The sequence below is a fragment of the Trichoplusia ni genome, chromosome 26 (genome assembly GCF_003590095.1).
Source record: "Trichoplusia ni isolate ovarian cell line Hi5 chromosome 26, tn1, whole genome shotgun sequence".
Lineage (NCBI taxonomy): Eukaryota > Metazoa > Arthropoda > Insecta > Lepidoptera > Noctuidae > Trichoplusia > Trichoplusia ni.
Window position 1 is genome coordinate 725,165 of NC_039503.1, and position 17,944 is coordinate 743,108.

General features: G+C 36.1%; 1 protein-coding gene across 1 annotated transcript in view; it reads left to right on the forward strand.

Moving 5' to 3' along the window:
* The window catches only part of LOC113505498, a 32,739-nt gene extending 23,007 nt beyond the window's left edge, over positions 1-9,732 (forward strand). The window contains exons 4-14 of the mRNA XM_026888238.1: positions 790-943; positions 1,452-1,645; positions 2,370-2,570; positions 3,304-3,456; positions 4,152-4,356; positions 5,205-5,380; positions 6,318-6,573; positions 6,956-7,107; positions 7,728-7,887; positions 8,294-8,397; positions 9,252-9,732. Of these exons, the coding sequence (XP_026744039.1) occupies positions 790-943; positions 1,452-1,645; positions 2,370-2,570; positions 3,304-3,456; positions 4,152-4,356; positions 5,205-5,380; positions 6,318-6,573; positions 6,956-7,107; positions 7,728-7,887; positions 8,294-8,397; positions 9,252-9,333 (1,837 nt within the window). The 3' untranslated portion in view covers positions 9,334-9,732. The remainder of the gene's footprint in view (positions 1-789; positions 944-1,451; positions 1,646-2,369; positions 2,571-3,303; positions 3,457-4,151; positions 4,357-5,204; positions 5,381-6,317; positions 6,574-6,955; positions 7,108-7,727; positions 7,888-8,293; positions 8,398-9,251) is intronic.
* The last annotated feature ends 8,212 nt before the right edge of the window (positions 9,733-17,944 follow it).

The following is a 17,944-nucleotide window of genomic DNA, read 5'->3' on the forward strand; positions in this document are numbered from 1 at the left end:
TTAGTCACATTTTTTTCGCAATACCCCCACAAATAGGTTTATAATGTAAATATTATTATATACTTATATGTTTATGTAATTTATTTATATTTCCCTGTGTCTAAGTCTGGAAAAGTACAGTCAACAAGAGCAATTTATAAAAAAAGACTAGATTTTTTTAGCCTATTCCGAGAAGACTTACTTAACGATATCGACTTTATTATATGAATTTCATTTATTAAATCTTAATTTGATAATTATTTAAAATATATAATCTCTTAAAATATGGTATATACTTACAAACTAAAAATAAATATTTTATTGCTGACTGTATTTGTGTATTCACGTTTAATAAGGGATAAAACCCAAGGGTCTGTGTGGGGGAAATTTTAAATTATTGTTTTTCTTCCAATTTTCTTTTTTTTATATTCCACACATTATATATATTCGTCAGTCAATGGGTTCATTTTCATATGTTATTATAACATTTCAGTGAGAAGAAAATAGGATGAACTTAAATCAAATTTCTTAAAACAAATACCGCTCGCATTAAAAAAAACAAGGCCGAAGACATCTGATGTATTTACGAAAGTTTTTATTTAAAATTAGACATTTTGCATTTAGTATAATACTTTCAAAAAGCTTAGACACTATTTCATAATTTTAGAATAAAAACAGCTATAAGCAATTTCCAATCGGTCTTTTCAAATAATAAAGGAACAAAGCCACACAGTCCCAAAAGTTTTGTCCCTCTCATCAATCACCGCCATCCATAAATAACCAAACATTGAAAATAACCGATGTGTCTAGGTATATAGAGAAAAAACTGGAAGAAGCATTGAGAGAGGACAAGGGTACCGGCTGTGAGATACCACAATTAGACCCATTCGCGAAGGAGGTCACACAATTTGATAAAACATTTCCGAAAATAAAATGTCCGGGGAAAGATTGGGTCAGGTGCTATGTAAGTATACAACCTCTTTCGAATTCAACGTTCATTTATCTTCAGGCTGTTGAAATGATCGCACGAGAACATAAAATTGAGATAAACATACTTAAACATATATTTCTAAATACATACATGATATAGATAATCACACCCACATAACAAATGATCGTGCTTATCACGCAAGTATGAGTTCTGGGTGGGAATCGAAACCACGACCTCCGGTATAGCGGTCAGTGTCACTAACATCTAGACTAACAGGCCAGTCATGATATCATACCAGCCTGTAGGCATCCGTTTGCTGGTATCAGACCTCGTTCCATGTAGGAAAGGTTTGATAATTGATCACTGATTTCAGATTCCAATATTATAATCCAGATTTCCTCAAAATATTTTCCCTCTGTTTGTAGTAGTCAAAAAAAGAACAAAAACTAAAAAAAAAATGAGACTTTGCCAAGACTTAACAAGGCCAACACGACATATTATAAATAATATAAGTTCTAAAAGTAACATTTGAATTATCCAGCTTTCAGAATGCAAAGTAGTCGAAGAAATACTCTCGACAACCAGCGACATACTATGTACTTACCAAGATATAATATATCATAACGATTTTAAATATAAGTTGGGGCCGCCAACCGAAGTGAGTGGGGACGACATTTATACTCTAGACAGGAGTGACCATGTCAAGATAAAATGTGTAGGAACACATCATAACAGGTAAGATTTCTTTATAGTAACTATCGTTGAGAATGCATTATTAAATGATGCAACGGTTTACTCACGCGTATGTATCGGGATTGCCCGGCTAGTTTCGGACCCAACCGGAGTCCTTAATCATAAGCTGCCGCGGCGGGGTCGCGAGTCTGATAAATACGCGTGAGTAAACCGTTAATAGGTGAGATTTTGTTGCTTCATGATCGACATCAGCTTATTACCAGCCTCTAACAAATTTAGACTTCCTTTAAAAAAGGGGCTTACCTTTATTTTTTTCATGATGTGGTAAATGCGTAAAAAAACAATCTGAGCTCATCATTATTGAAGCTGGCTGGTAAACATTGTAACAGATTAGAGATCCTCGCTATAGGCTTAAATATATGGAAGAGGTAAAGTTTGATGGATTTAGGGGAGCCTTTTGCCCAGCAGTGGACTACAAGGGGCTAGGTGAACAAAAAAGTTTGTTACATAATAGGGAATAACTCCAGGATCTAATTTATTATTTGTAAGGAGGAGGTTATTTGTAAGGAATCGTATGCTCCGAGTAATGCATAGATGATAAGGATAAGGAGTTTTTTGCCAGTTTTTCTCCATAGGAATTACATTTTGTAACCGTGCGTAAGTTTTTGTTGCTGTATTGGGCCTGAAAAACGGCCTATTTGAAATAAAACCTTTTGATTTTGTTAGCCCAAAAAGTAAAATTAAGCAAATCTTTATCCATTTTCAGTCTTTTACATTCAAAATGGACCGGCTACGCTGTAGGCTTCCGGAAGTCTGTAGAACGGCGACCATCGCCGCCCGACAGGAACGACACGCCAAACGTCTTAATTTTTGGCTTCGATTCCACCTCCAAAAACGGTTTCATTCGGAGGATGCCCAAGAGTTACCAGTATATAATGAGGCACTTGGAGGGGACTCTCCTAGAAGGGTATGTATACTTAATCATCATCGTCATAGCCTTTTCCCAACTGTGTGGGGTCGGCTTCCAGTCTAACCAGATTCAGCTAAGTACCAGTGTTTTACAAGGAGCGACTGCCTATCTGCCCACCTCAAACCGATTCACTTATGCGGTTATAGCCTAGCCACACAAAAGTGTGATCGGACGAGGCGAACGAGACTTGAGTCTGTATGCACATTTTCTTTCTCTCTTCCTCTCATAGCTATACATGAATATAGCTATACACATATAATTTACGCACATGTGTGTGGTTCGATCCTTAGGATCAAACGCGTGCAATGCCAGTCATATCATAAACGCGAAAGTTTGTAAGTATGAATGGAACTTAATGAAACTTTACATTAATCACTCATACATCAATAATAATAATATTCAACAACTTCCACACAACGCCATCTAGTCTCAAACTAAGCAGAACTTGTATTATGAGTACTAGACAACTGATAAACAGACTTATATATTTCTAAATACATACATAATAAACATAGATAAATTACACCCAGACACAGATCAAATGATCGTGCTCATCACACAATCATTTGCCTTGGGTGGGAATCGAACCCACGACCTCCGGTATAGCAGTCAGGGTCACCAACCACTAGACCAACAACTTTACTTCTGAATAACACGTTATTAACGTTTATATGAGCTACTCGCACAGACGAAGTCGCGGGCTAGTCATAATATAATTATGTAATTTCAGTTACAACATAGTAGGGGATGGTACGCCAGCGGCCTTGTTTCCTATCCTCACGGGGAAAACCGAACTGGAGCTGCCTGATGTGAGAAAGGCGACAAAAAGCAATGAGACTCTCGACTCCATGCCTTTCTTGTTCTACAAGTTGAAGGAGATTGGGTATGTAATTCGTCGTAATTCGTTTTTTTTTAATCGGGACTAGCCCGCCTCACATGCCCGTCATTGCAACTCCTGTAAGCCAGGATCGACGCCAACGAAATCGACCGAGACTCTTAAGTTCTGTCCCCGGGTTCGGGTTCTCAGGGGAAAACAATTAACTGCCTTGGAACCCGCAACGAAATTAATCAGAAACAGTAAAAAGGTGGAGTAAGAAAAAAAATGGCGAAAGAATTGAAAAAAAAGCGGTAGTCAAATTTTGTTCTTTCATTGCAAAGCAACCTGCTTAGTTACATAAATAAACTGCTCAACAATTATAAATAAAAAAGGACTACAAAATTTTGAAATTTTTTATTATTTTCACATTTTAAATTTAGCAATTTTTACAATTTGAAGATACATTTTTACTAACGTCATTTATAAACGTCTCGTGAATGAAAATCATGCTGTCTCTGTCACTATCTATTAAATCTTGAAAATAATAATTGTTATTTTTTGCATTTTCCTCTATAACCACAAATAATAACTTAAAACGAAAAAGTAGCGGTAATTGAAGTTAAGCAACGCTTGGCAGGTCCATCAATATGTTAGATTATCATATAAAAAAAGTATTTTTCAAAACCGCCTAGTCCAACTCACGCTTGACCGGTTTTATTACAATAAGGTTTTTATACATCCTGAATCCTGTTTTCTCTCAGGTATCGTACAGCGTATTTCGAAGATATGCCTTGGATAGGGACCTTTCAATACCGGTTCAAAGGTTTTCTGAAGCAGCCGGCGGACCACTACCTGAGGGCTTTCTATCTCGAAGAGTCAAACAATGGGAAGAAATTTTGGGGTCGCAACAAATACTGCGTGGGCGACACACCACAGTATCAACTTATGATGAATATTACTGAGCAGGTTTGTCACTGTGATCCTTATACCCTACTAATTTTATCAACGCGAAAGTTTAAATGAGAAAATACAAATTTGTTGAAAATATTATAGCAATAATAAAGTTTTGTCAAATGGTGATTTTGTCACAATATTTCTTCTCGAATATCTGAACATTTTCGCTTATAACTTTATATCTACGACAAAAGGTTGCTGAAACAAAGTTGTAGGGAATTTATTTGCAATTAAAAATGGGCACATTTTTTTTATTGATAATAGTTTAAGTGATATATCGTAAAAACCATTAAAAATGGCACTATTTTCAAGATGGCGGCCGAGGGCCAAGGTTGGCAACCCCATAAACTTGGTTTTAGCTTTCTACTCACCCCCTACACAATAGAAAAATAAAATTGCATCGTCTAAAGAACGCAAGGCTTAAAAATGTAACATGTCAATGTACTAAAACTAAAAAGACAAGTATGCAAATATAATCCCCGTCTTATCCGCATCCTTATAGTGTCTTAAAAATGATTATAAAAATCAAATTCTGGGGGGCGCCAAGGTCTGAAGTTGGACTCTCTTGCCTCTCCTGGCGCAATCCCTCAGAACTGTGCTCTACGTTAGAGGTGGAATACTTCCACCGCCAAACGTAACGCTAAAGGAAAGATGAAATTCTTAATATAATTTTACTTGGGATCAGCAAAAAACTAACACTTGATATTGCTTCCCTCAAGTGGGCGCCACAATATTTTCGCCCGGGGTGTCAGTGGCCCTTACGCCGGCACTGAGTCTGCGACGCATCCTCGTCTCTTCCCTATCTTTTTCTCCCACCCCTACTGTACAAAGATAAATAAAATGCTTCTTATCTTTTACAGTTTTTCAAACTAGACGGCAAGAAGTTTTGTTTCACATTCATAGCCGACATAACTCATGATAATTTCAACATGATATCGTCCGCTGACGAAGCTTTCGTAGAGTTCCTGAAGGGCTTGCGCGAGAGAGGCGTGTTTGAAGACACCATGCTGTTCATCATGGGGGACCATGGAGCAAGGTACTTTTTTATCTTTATTTATTCAGGGGCTTCTATCTTCATGGACGACAGCCCCAACGTAACTTAATACAGTTAATACTAAATTAAATCCTTAACAATTCTTACTTACTATTATAAACGCGAAAGTAACTCTGCCTGTCCGTCTGTCTGTTACGCTTTCACGTCTCAACCACTGAACCGATTTTAATGAAATTTGGTACAGAGATAGAGTTGACCTTGAGAAAGAACATAGGATAGTTTTTTTATCCAGGACTTTTCAAGAGTTCTCTTGGAAACGCGATATAACCGACCTCGACGCGGGCGAAGCCGCGGGCGAAAAACTTGTTTATAATAACTAAAGGTAGGGGAAAGGGTCACTGGTGCAATATTATATTTTGAACAATTGATTTTGCTGCATCAGATGTTGGTTCTGCTAATATGCTTAAAAATGCGCCTTGATCATATTTATTTATATTAAATTTTTGCATCAGTGCCTTCCTCCCATTCCGGTACATCACCATCACAAAGCAAGGTATTCACTGCATGCATAGCCCAGTGGTTGCGGTGACCACGCCAAACTCACCGCGACGTGTCGCAGCAGACGCTGTCGCAGTTTAAAAAGATGTATATAAATATAATGTGAAGTCAGGTGGTAGTTATATAAGGATATACATTCGTTTTCGAGCATCGTGGGCCCTGTGGCCATAACAAAATAAGAATTTGGAGGTTTTATTATAAATAATTGTATATCCACTATCCTATCCTACCTATCTGACGTCGTGATGATATATCCTACTTACAGAATAAATGATTTAGAGCCTTGAAAGAGATTTTTCAATCATCAGAACTTCTATCTGAGGAATAAATATGGCCGTTTGACAGATTTTCTATACGAAAGCTGTCAAAACGTCAAATATATTCGTCAGATCGGCCCTTAATTGAATTAGTTGTACTGCAGGTACGCGTACATACGGGACACGTTACAAGGCAAGCTGGAGGAGCGCCTGCCGCTGATGTACGTGCAGCTGCCTACGGGCGGGGGGGCGGGGGCGGGGGCGGGGCGGGCGCGCCGCGTGCTGGCGGGCAACGCGCGCGCGCTGAGCACGCCGCACGACGTGCACGCCAGCCTGCTGCACGCGCTGCGCCTGCCGCCCGCGCGCGCGCCCGCCGTGCGCGGGGCCGACCTGCCGCGCGCGCTCAGCCTGCTGCAGCCGGTCAGGACATACTCATGCCGATTACGAAAACAATTCCAAAGAAACTCTATTTGGACTATATTCCTTGTAGTTAGATAATTGAAAAATATAAGACACGTATTTTTTCCTTTTTCTGAAAAACTAATATTGACAAATAGAAAATGCTTTAAATTTAGGAGAGGGGATTGTGACGTAACGTTCTCGTACAATTTATACACAATCGTGACGTAACGCGTAAGTCAAGAAGTCAATTCAAACATGAATTAATCAAATTACATTGTTCATTCACTGTAATTTGAAAAAGTGTAGAAAAAAAATACATATCCATTATTTTACCTTAAACTACAACATGACGGCAATTTTTCTTATTGCTGGTTTTTAAATTGTATAACTTCATTCTTAGATCCCTCTCAACCGCTCATGTAGCGAGGCGGGAATCGAACCCCACTGGTGTGCTTGCCTCGCTTGGAAGAACGTGTCGCAAGACGAAAATATCTACTGGCGGACGGCACAAGCCTTTGTCGACCACATCAACAAATTGACAGAGCCAATGAGGTAATAATAATACAAAAAGGCAGGTGCCATAGTTCTCCGAATAATTTTAAGGAACTGGTCCACTTAACATGTCTCATTTATGTAATAGCCTATTTAGTTTTACACACGTACAATAGTTTTGCATCTACTTTAGATTCTTCATGTCTGTTCTCCCATAGAGCGGAGGTGAATTTTCCCTAGTAGATGCCCCATCACATTGTATATTAAATTTCTCAAGTAGGCCTCTGCGCGTTTTACCTGTGTCCCCGTTCACGCCTTTAAAAAGGACCGGGTCTCTTCTCATCAAGTTAGCCCATAAATGAAAAGAGATAATAAAAATATGATTTATGTCAGATGTCGAATTTAAACTTTTTAAATGTGTCTTATTGTCTCTTATTCTCTAAAAGCCTTAGTGCTTTTCCTCCTTCAGGATCAAACCTGAACCAACAAACACTTATGGAGTTTCTTGCCGGTTCTTCTCCATAAGAATGACATTTTGGAACCGTACAACTAGAGTCACTACTGTCACGTTTTAAAAAGTACCTGAAGAACGGCCTATTTGAAATAAAAACTTTCGATTTCGATTTCATATGCTCACATAGAACCGTAGTCACCACGAAACTAACATTTTTCCATTTCAGGTCTCGCTGTGTCCCGCGTACATTGCTTTCGATCAAGTGGGTGATGCGTCAGATGGCCAACAAACGGTTGCTGACCTTCTCAGCGGCAAAAGATGCTGATGGATACACCGGAAACTTTAAAGCACACGTCGAAATAGCTAAAACGAACTACCAAGTAAAGGTACAGAAACTATCAAAACTTTATCAAAATTGGTCCAGCCGTTTTTATAGTTGTAATTTGAATTTTCGTCGGGCTTGAAGCTACCCTGAAAATTTCAGCCTGCTAACCTATCGGGGAGTGCCTCATATTGTTGCAAAAATCCAACCGGAACGACAAACAAGCAAAATAACTGTTGCCCGCGGGCATGCAAATCGAAAATGATCCCACGGGACCATGGAATCCGGATAAAAACTATCCTGTATTAATCCTGGTTATAAACTATCTGTCTACCAAGTTTCGTCTAAATCCGTTCAGTATTTTTTGAGTGAAAGAGGAACAAACCTCCATACATACAAACTGTTGCGTTTTTAATATTAGTAGGATTTTTAAAGCTCTGTTTTATTGACGATTATGTTCTCTCTTGCAGGTTGTTGTTAGCCCCGGAGACGGCTGTTTCGAGGCGGTTGTCACTCATTATGTAAAAGAAGACAAATTTGTGATTGACAACCGGGATATATCAAGGATAAACAGGTAAGCATTCAAAGTCATCATCGGCCTAGTCTAACTGGATTCAGCTAAGTACCAGTGTTTTACAAGGAGCGACTGCCTATCTGACCTCCTCAACCCAGTTACCTGGGCAATACGATACCCCTTAGTTAGACTGGTTGTCAGACTTTTCAAGCTTCTGACCACCTGTAACGACTGTCAAAGATGTAGGAATAACAGCCGAGACACGGAAGAACTCGTTATGACAGAGATGGTCACCCATATACGGACCAACCGCGTCAAGCGTAGCTTAACCTGTGATCGATCAAATTTTGCAGTTATAACGTAGACACGAGCTTATCTTCTTATATTATACTAGCTGACCCAGCAAACGTTGTTTTGCCGAATTTTTTTTTTCTAGTTGTATGTTTTTTTAATGCCACATTACATAAACAATAAAAACAAACAATTACGTCACTAAAATATTTTTTTTAGTGTGAGCAACCCTTATCGCTTAGGGGTATGAAAAATAGATGCTATTCGATTCTCAGATCTACTGAATACGCATATAAAATTTGGTAAAAATCGTTAAGCCGTTTCGGAGGAGTACGGTAACTGTAACTAACATCGTGACACGGGAATTTTATAGAAACACTAAGGGTTCCATAGTGGTTTCTTAGGTTTACGCGAATGTAAGACATTGCAATGAAACTACTTTTACGGATTTTATCGCGGTTTAATTTTAGATTTTAGTTCCCGAAGTTTCGACACCTTTGCAGGTATCATGGTCATGATCATGCCCGTGACCATGATACGTTATTTATAGTTAAATGAGTTATTTTATAATAAGGGTTTCTCTTCTTATATTATTTATTAATTTATATATTTTTCTACTACAGGTATGGGCAGGAACCAAGCTGTGTCAGCGCGAGTCATCCACACTTAAACAAATTCTGCTATTGCAAAGAATACCTAAACTAATATGTATAGAAAGCCAAAGAAATAACTTTATACTAAGCCAATGAAATAGCGATCTTATGGCGACGGTTCAAGGTCACAAATCGATTGAACTATTCGTAGTTCTTGTTAATATTCCTTTTGAGTTTTTAGTAACTTTACCATTTCAAAATTGGACTTTATAATTATTGTAATACGACTGAAAATAGAAACGTGTGTTATAGTTACTTGGAGGGCAAGTTAGATAATACAGATGCTCATTGGATGCAATGAGAAAACCAAAATTGCTTATTCCGGAGTTTCTCGAGAAAGAGCGAGTGATGAATGTTTAAGAAGCATATAATATTATGCCTGGACTAGTGATTAAACTCTGTCCGTTTTAAGAAGAAACATTTGACTAGCCATAAAATTAACCGAAAAAAATAACGCTAGAATAATTGAAGCGGTAACTAAAATGATTATACATGTTTATATATTTATTGGTTCTGATATTCATCTCTCGCTACACATCCTTAATAGAAAAGTAAGCCTACATATTTTTGAATCTTTAAATTATTATTTTGTTGTAACTAATCAATTGTGATAATATAATTTTTTAATCATTATGAATTGACTCATAAAATTATTTAAAATCCATTCCTTATAAACAACATAAAATTATACACTCGTTAATTTAAGTTTTAAAATAAACAAGAAAAATCAAAAGATCTTAAAAAGAATATCAATAATTAAATGTGGTTGTGCCTTTAAATGAGTACTTAACACGCACACGCTAATACTGAGTGTGATTTGACCTCTATTTAAGTTAGATTTAAGAATTTATCGTTCGTTCCTTCATCAAAGGCTCTTTGTACACAAAGCTTAAAAATACCCGTTCATAAGGATGATGACTGAGTATAAAAAGAAAAAATCTGATTAGTCCCTCACTTAGATAATTAAAAAGTATTAAAAACATATTTTCTTTTTCAGAATATTACAAACTAGATGAGAATTAGACTAATATTGACAAAGATTAACTGCTTTAAAGTTTAGGACACGCTTGTGACGTAACGATATAGTAAAATTTATATTCAACCGTGACGTCACGCGTAAGTTTCATTCACTGTAATTTGGTCAATTTATGTTTGCGGGACAAATTAAAAAAAATACGTATCCACAATAAACTACAAGACGGTCAATTTTGAACATCCCTATTGCAGAGTCATATATCATCAACAATTGTTCCAGTGAAAAATAAACTTGAAAGGGTTGAAAAATTAAGTCTGTCTATCTGTATATTGAGTGGAAAAACGGAGAAATATTTATAAAAAAAGATTTGCGTTCATCTGTCTTTGCGTAATAGTGTTATTATGTAGGGATTTGAGTTTCTCACGCAAACTTTTTCAAAAGTTATAATATGGTCTTTCTTTAATTATTCTAAGTGACAAAGATGAAAGTTTTCTACAAAAGTGGATCACAAATATGAAATGTCATGTCGTGACCAATATCAAACCGGCCCTATACGGGAAGAGGCCTGTGCCCAGCAGTGGGATGTTTAAGGCTGGTATCATTATATTATTATTGCATAAAAATCTATTGGAAATAATACTTCGTTTTTCTGCTCAATTGAATATGCATCACTAACACATTATTTAACAAAAGTGAAATTATAACACCTGATCATAATCTTTCAACTTTTCGCACAAATTGATCTCGATAAGTCCTTGCGAAGGAATATTAAAATAAATAACCGAATAATAAGTAAGAGACAATATTCAGTATATGTAATTAATTCCGTTCAAAATGTTAATTAAAAATAATCATAGGTAACCTTTACTCCGTTCGTTTAGATACTTAAATACAGGTAAACAATCTTTGCTTGTCTTTTAGTATAAAAACTCAGTTTGCAAATTAAATGCAACTGAATTTCCATTTAAAAATAAATATTATTGAATCACTATATTTGGTATACTTGGTGTGCTTCTTACTCTGAAATATATCAGTCGTTTATTTATTTAACATGTGTTTGTATAAAAAGTTTCATCAAAATGTGTTTACCTTTTTAAGGGTCTAAGCAAATGGAGTGTCAAATGGATTAATTAATACAAATGTGACAAAGACAGATGACATATCTGTCAAGTTTGACAATTATGAAATTTGCTGAAATATTATGTATGGCAGTGACATTTCTTTTTAGTAGATTAACTTACTCAAATCCATAAAAAAGAGCAATTACTTTGGTCACTTCATTGATTATTTTTAACTAATATTTATATTAGAGTTAGATTTAACTAATTAGTATTTAGCGATTAACTTAGAACTTGAAAGTATAACATTTTGTATACAAGAATACCAACCTTTCCTGATATGAACTTCACTGTAAGACGCCGTCAAACGACTTGGCTAAGTGACGGTTGAGTATTCGTTAGCTTAGATTAAAATCTAGTCAATAAGATGTAAATAAGGTTCTTTTATCAAAGAAACTTAGTCAATGCATATTGTTATTGATAATTTAGTATTATTAGTTAAGTTGCTCTTAACTTTAATTTTTATTATTTAATTATACAGTAAATAATTAACACATCAGCCCCTATAACCAGTTGCTATAATCGGTAATGTCAATAGGAAACAGAGATGACTGGTCAGTCGTATGACATGTCATTTAAATGTTGCTATATTATTTATACAGTCGGCCTAGCCTCTTCCCAACTATGTTGGGGTCGGCTTCCAGTCTAACCGGATTCAGCTAAGTACCAGTGTTTCACAAGGAGCGACTGCCTGTCTGACCTCCTCAACGCAGTTACTTGGGCATCACGATACCCCTTGGTTAGACTGGTTGTCAGACTTTCAAGCTTCTGACTACCTGTAACGACTGTCAAAGATGTATGAATAACAGCCGGGACCCACAATTTAACGTGCCTTCCGAAACACTGAGGAACTCGTGATGACAAAGACGGTCACCCATCTAAGGACCAACCGCGTCAAGCGTAGCTTAACCTGTGCTTGATTCACTTATGCTTCTGTTAATGATTGTAAAACTGTCACTTGGATGGACTGGCTATAACCGTAAAGTTGGCAGAAATAGTTGGAATTGTATGAGCATGATATTTATTTTCGTAAGTCACGTGACCTAGACCTGTCAATTCCATACATTTGTGAGATTTTATCAGTGCTAACGACGAATAAGTTAAATGGCTTTATAAATTTATTATTTTTGTATTTATTATTATTTTATTGCTTTAATGTGAAATTTAAAAGTAATGTGCCGTAGAGGTAATACATAACTTGAAAAAGAAACGGTAGCGAGATTTTTGTAATGCAGCTGTCAAAATCATATTTTCTTTTTTGAGGAAATGACATTTTTGCATTGATCAAGTTATCGCTGGCGTATTGTTTTTTAATTTAGGTAGTGCAGCGGCCATTAAACTGCTTTCAATCCAATTTTAATATTATTGCTGATAACTATTATAATTCCAAATATTTTCCACAGTTTTCCAAATATTTTCTTATTTTTATCTTTTTAGGTTAAGTAATTTCGTGGTCTTTATTTAGCTTAAGTTGCACTTTATTGTGAGTTTGCTGTGAAACCATGATGCAGAAAGCGGTCATACTAAAATCAAACGATGACCTAAATATATAAAGAAACCAGTAATCAAATATTATTGTCATCGATTTTTTTAATATAATCTCTGTACATATAATGTATCAAATGAAATCAAAATCACGTATTTTTTTAGTTATACTTTTTTAGTATAAGTTTAATTTCCAGGACGTTGTCTACACATATAATAATTTGTAATAAATTATTTGTAAATTTTAATCAAAATTATACCTAAAATCATTGTATTTTTTTTTATTACCTCATTATTGCTTGAATAATTGTTTTTTTTTGTAAAAACAATATTTGTTAAAAATACTCTATAAGAAAATGGTGCACATAATCTTTTTATAGACAGCATTGACACCTACATTTAAACTAAAAATCCAAGATGGCCGTACATACGGCATTTGCGTGGCACTTAGCAGTCGTCCGTTGTAAAAACAACTTTGTGACAAGGGGGTAAAGTTGAATCTTCGAAAAATTAACATTTTATAGGCGTTGCTTGTATTCAAATTATTTGGGACCTTTGCAATTTGTTTATCAGACATTTTTTACGATATACTTGATCGGTTTTATTATATGTAAATCAATGCTTGCAACTCGTACTATTAATTTCGTGTCGCCTAATTAAATGTGTGAGATTAATTTCATTCTGAAACAATAGGATACTCAATCAAAAAATACAAAAATTGTATAGTTTTACTGTGAAATGTACTGACATATATTATGTACTTTATGTCTGCAAATAAAAATTTTTTAATTAAGTATTCGCTTTTTTCATTCATGTCATTAATTCATTGTGATCTGTTTTTTAATAGTTTTTATTTTATCCGATGTATTATAAAAATGATGTCTAATACAGGTTGTTTTATTGAAAAGTCCCAAAAATAAAAATTCCCACCAAGATTTAACCCAGACCTGAACCTAAGACTGGTTGTCAGACTTTCTATTTTCTAACAATAAAGGCTGGGGCCCTCACTTAAAAGTGCCACACACCCACCCTGCCACAACCAACACGGAGAAATTCACATCCCCACACATGTCATATCACACATGAGTGTCTCACCCCCCCACAGACATGTCACACATGGCTGTCTCACCCACCCCCACACATGTCTTCCCCGAGTTTCCCCGATCCCTAAAAGTGGTAATAAAAGTAATGTCGAAGAATACCGCCCTATAGCAATTCTTCCCACTTTGTCCAAGGTTTTTGAGAACACCTTGCATAAAATAATTTTGGATCAAGTAGAAATCGCTCTATCAAACGAACAACACGGGTTCAGACCCAAAAGATCAGTAGACACTAATCTGCTTACTCTTGTCGACTATATCTCGTCCAGCCTCGACCGTCGCTGTCAAGTCGACGTTTTATACTTTGATTATAAAAAGGCGTTCGACAGAGTAGATAATGATATTTTGCTTTCCAAACTGGGTTGTGCTGGATTTTCGCCGAAACTTTTAAGATTCTTCGCCAATTACCTTCGTGATCGTCAGCAATTCGTGAAGTTGGGGGTCTACGAATCAAACCCATACCACACTCGCTCTGGGGTAAGTCAGGGATCAGTTCTGGGACCTTTGCTTTTCCTATTAATGATAAACGACCTTCCCACAGTTCTCAAGCACGCTAGGTGCCTCCTGTATGCCGATGATTTAAAAATATTTATGGAAATAAAATCAAATGCTGATTGTTTAGCTCTCCAAGATGACATAAATGCTATATATAACTGGGGTCTATTAAACAAAATGGAGTTTAATTTCAGTAAATGTCGTGTAATGACTTTTGGTCGCATGCGATGCCCAATTTATGTTGATTATAAATTAGGCAAAAGCACAATTGAAAGAGTTATGGAAATAAAAGATTTGGGCGTCGCATTCGATCAAAAGCTTACCTTCCATGATCACATGGCATTAGTGGCTAAAGAATCTTTTCGTCGCCTTGGATTCATACTTCGAAATACTCGTGATTTTCGTAGTCAACATGTTATTAAATTACTGTACAATACGCTTGTACGGAGTAAATTGGAGTCAAGTGCTGCCATTTGGAACCCATATGAGAGCAAGTACGTGCTACTTATAGAAAAGGTGCAGAAGGCTTTCCTAAGATACCTGTACAAGCGTGTTCACGGTTATTACCCATATCTATATCCAACTCTCTTTTTACTGGGCACATTAGGTTACAACTCTCTTGAAGTACGGCGATTAATGCAACAACTGTTGATTGCATACAAAATCATTCATGGAGAAATTGTCGCGCCAGACATACACAATCAACTCCTTTGTATTTTTGCTCCCGATAATTACTGCCGCAATCGCAAACATCATCTGTTTGCAGTACCACAATGCAGGACCGTCAGCAGAGCTAGCTCCCCTATACCTCGTACCCTTAAACTACTAAACCAATTCCTGGATTTCAAACCAGAGTGTGACGTGTTTGCGAGTGGCCGAGGATTGTTTTTGTCGGAATGCTTGAGGTTCTGTGCGCGAGATGTATGAGTGCTGTGTACTATAATTCTCATTATTATTGTTTTTTATTGTAAATTTGTGTTATCTGATATTATTTTATTTTTTTCTTGTATTTCCTTGTATCTTCAATTTATATTTAAATTTCGTATGTTGTACCGATTAGATATAAGTTACTGATGTTGATAAGTTATGTTTTATGTGTATATGAGTAGTGTAATTGGTTTTTACTAGAGATGCGCCGAATAGTGGTTTCACCGAATAACCGAATGCCGAATACTATTCGGTTTAAAGTTTACCGAACCGAATATTCGGCCGAACTATTCGGTTCAAAATTGCCTCGCCTAAACGCCTAAACCTCGCGTATACAGGTTTCAACATGTCCTTACTTGCCGCCCGCAAGATTAAACATTTAAAAAAATGATATTTTTTAAGTTTTAACTGTTAGTTTCAGAAATAAATATTACTAGCTTTTCACCCGCGTCAAGGTCGGTTATATCGCGTTTCCAAGAGAACTCTTCAAAAGTCCGGGATAAAAACTATCCTATGTTCTTTCTCAAGGTCAACTCTATCTCTGTACCAAATTTCGTTAAAATCAGTTCAGTGGTTTAGACGTGAAAGCATAACAGGCAGACAGACAGAGTTACTTTCGCATTTATAAAATTAGTAGGGAATTGTAGGGATTATTATCTTGTTCTATCCAAAGGTTGTCTGGCTTTTAGCGATAAGATCGCCATTGTACCCTAACATTGTATGTATTAAGAATCACTGCTGTAATTCCATGGTGTACAATAAAGAATATTCTATTCTATTCTATGGTTGAAATATTTTGCTTGGAGGTCTAAAAGTATAATTTATGATTAAAAACTGATTAAAGCGTTTTTGAAATTAAAATAAATATTGACTATAAAGTTGTAAGAAAAATGTGGTTGTTTAAGAAATAAATATGTTAATTTTTGGTTAAAAATAAACAGTGAGTTAAAGTTTATTTGCTCATAGTATTTCGTAGACTTATAACAGAATAAGTTATATCTATTAGTTCTACATCGGGTAATGTGGCGGAGAAAAAAAGAACCGAATATATTCGGCACGAAACCGAATAATTCGGCCGAATACGAATAGTGAAAAAATTGCCGAATACGCCGAATACCGAATAGTTATTCGGCGCATCTCTAGTTTTTACCGTTCTATTCTATTCAATAAATAAATGTCACACATGAGTGTCTCACCCCCCCACAGACATGTCACACATGAGTGTCTCACCCCCCCACAGACATGTCACACATGAGTCTCACCCACCCCCACACACATGTCACACAGGAGTGTCTCACCCCCCCCCCCCACACATGAGTCGCACCACCCCCACACATGTCACACAGGAGTGTCTCCCCCCCCCCCCCCACATCATGGGCTCTAACTCTCATCATCAAGAATACTTCAATTTGGATGCTTGCATTTGGTGCATTGGATTTGCATACTTTATAAATGCAGAGTTTACTCAGAGAAAGCTTACTGCTTTAACATTATTATTTTTTCGCCAGTTCTTTTTCTCTACATAATCCTTTTGTTTGCATTAAAAACTTAAATAAATAATTTTGTAAACAGAACAATACACGGTGATATTTTAGTCGTCTTACAAAAGCAGCCCAGTTCATGTATCCGACGTAAAATACCCCTAGGCGCGATTATAATTTTTTTATCATCAACTAAGATAATAAGTATGAAGAAAATTAAACAAGAGAAATCTGAAATATACTCTTAAAAATGATAAAAACGCCGCCGCACGCGCCCCTCACCATTGTAACAAGGCTCGGACCGCGCTCGCAACAGAGCTGTGTTTCTAAAAAACTACGAATTGCATCATATTTCAAATCTCATAAATACCTATTTTTTTATCATGAACGTGTTCTAGTCGTTGGATACATAAACTGGGCTGCTTTTGTAAGATGACTAAAAAATCACGGTGTATAAGAAAATAATACACTTTAGTACTAATAAAGTCTTTATTTCTCAAATAAAACGTTCCGTTTTACTCAACATCACAATACATTATATTTACAAAAACAATATTTTACTAACTACTTAGTAACTACAATTTATAAGCTCATTCGCAAAGTGATTTTGTCAAAATCGAAAGAAACATTTCGCGAAAGGGACATTTTGCTACCTGTAGTAATTTTGCGAATGAGCCTCATAAGCACCGCTATACAGATTTGAGAACTGACCGATGTTACTATTCTGACAACATTAGAAAATACTGTTAATCGTATTTCATTTGAAAACGAATCAGTTATATATTGGTCCTACACATTTTGGCCAATTTTACGATCTGTCAAAAGGATCATTGTAAAACGGACTCATCACGGCTGCCTAAACCCCAGAGGAAGGCAGTCTAATCATTTGTCGAGAATCCCATTTTACAATCATTGCTTAGTTTGAGAATAGATGGCCATGTGTGAAAGTTGAATATTATATTATTTTATTTAATAGAATGTTAAGTTACAAGCGAAATATAAGCTTCAATAAACCCATAGGAGCTAGTAACATCGATCAATACACAAATTAACATCCATCCATATTAAAATAACTATGGAA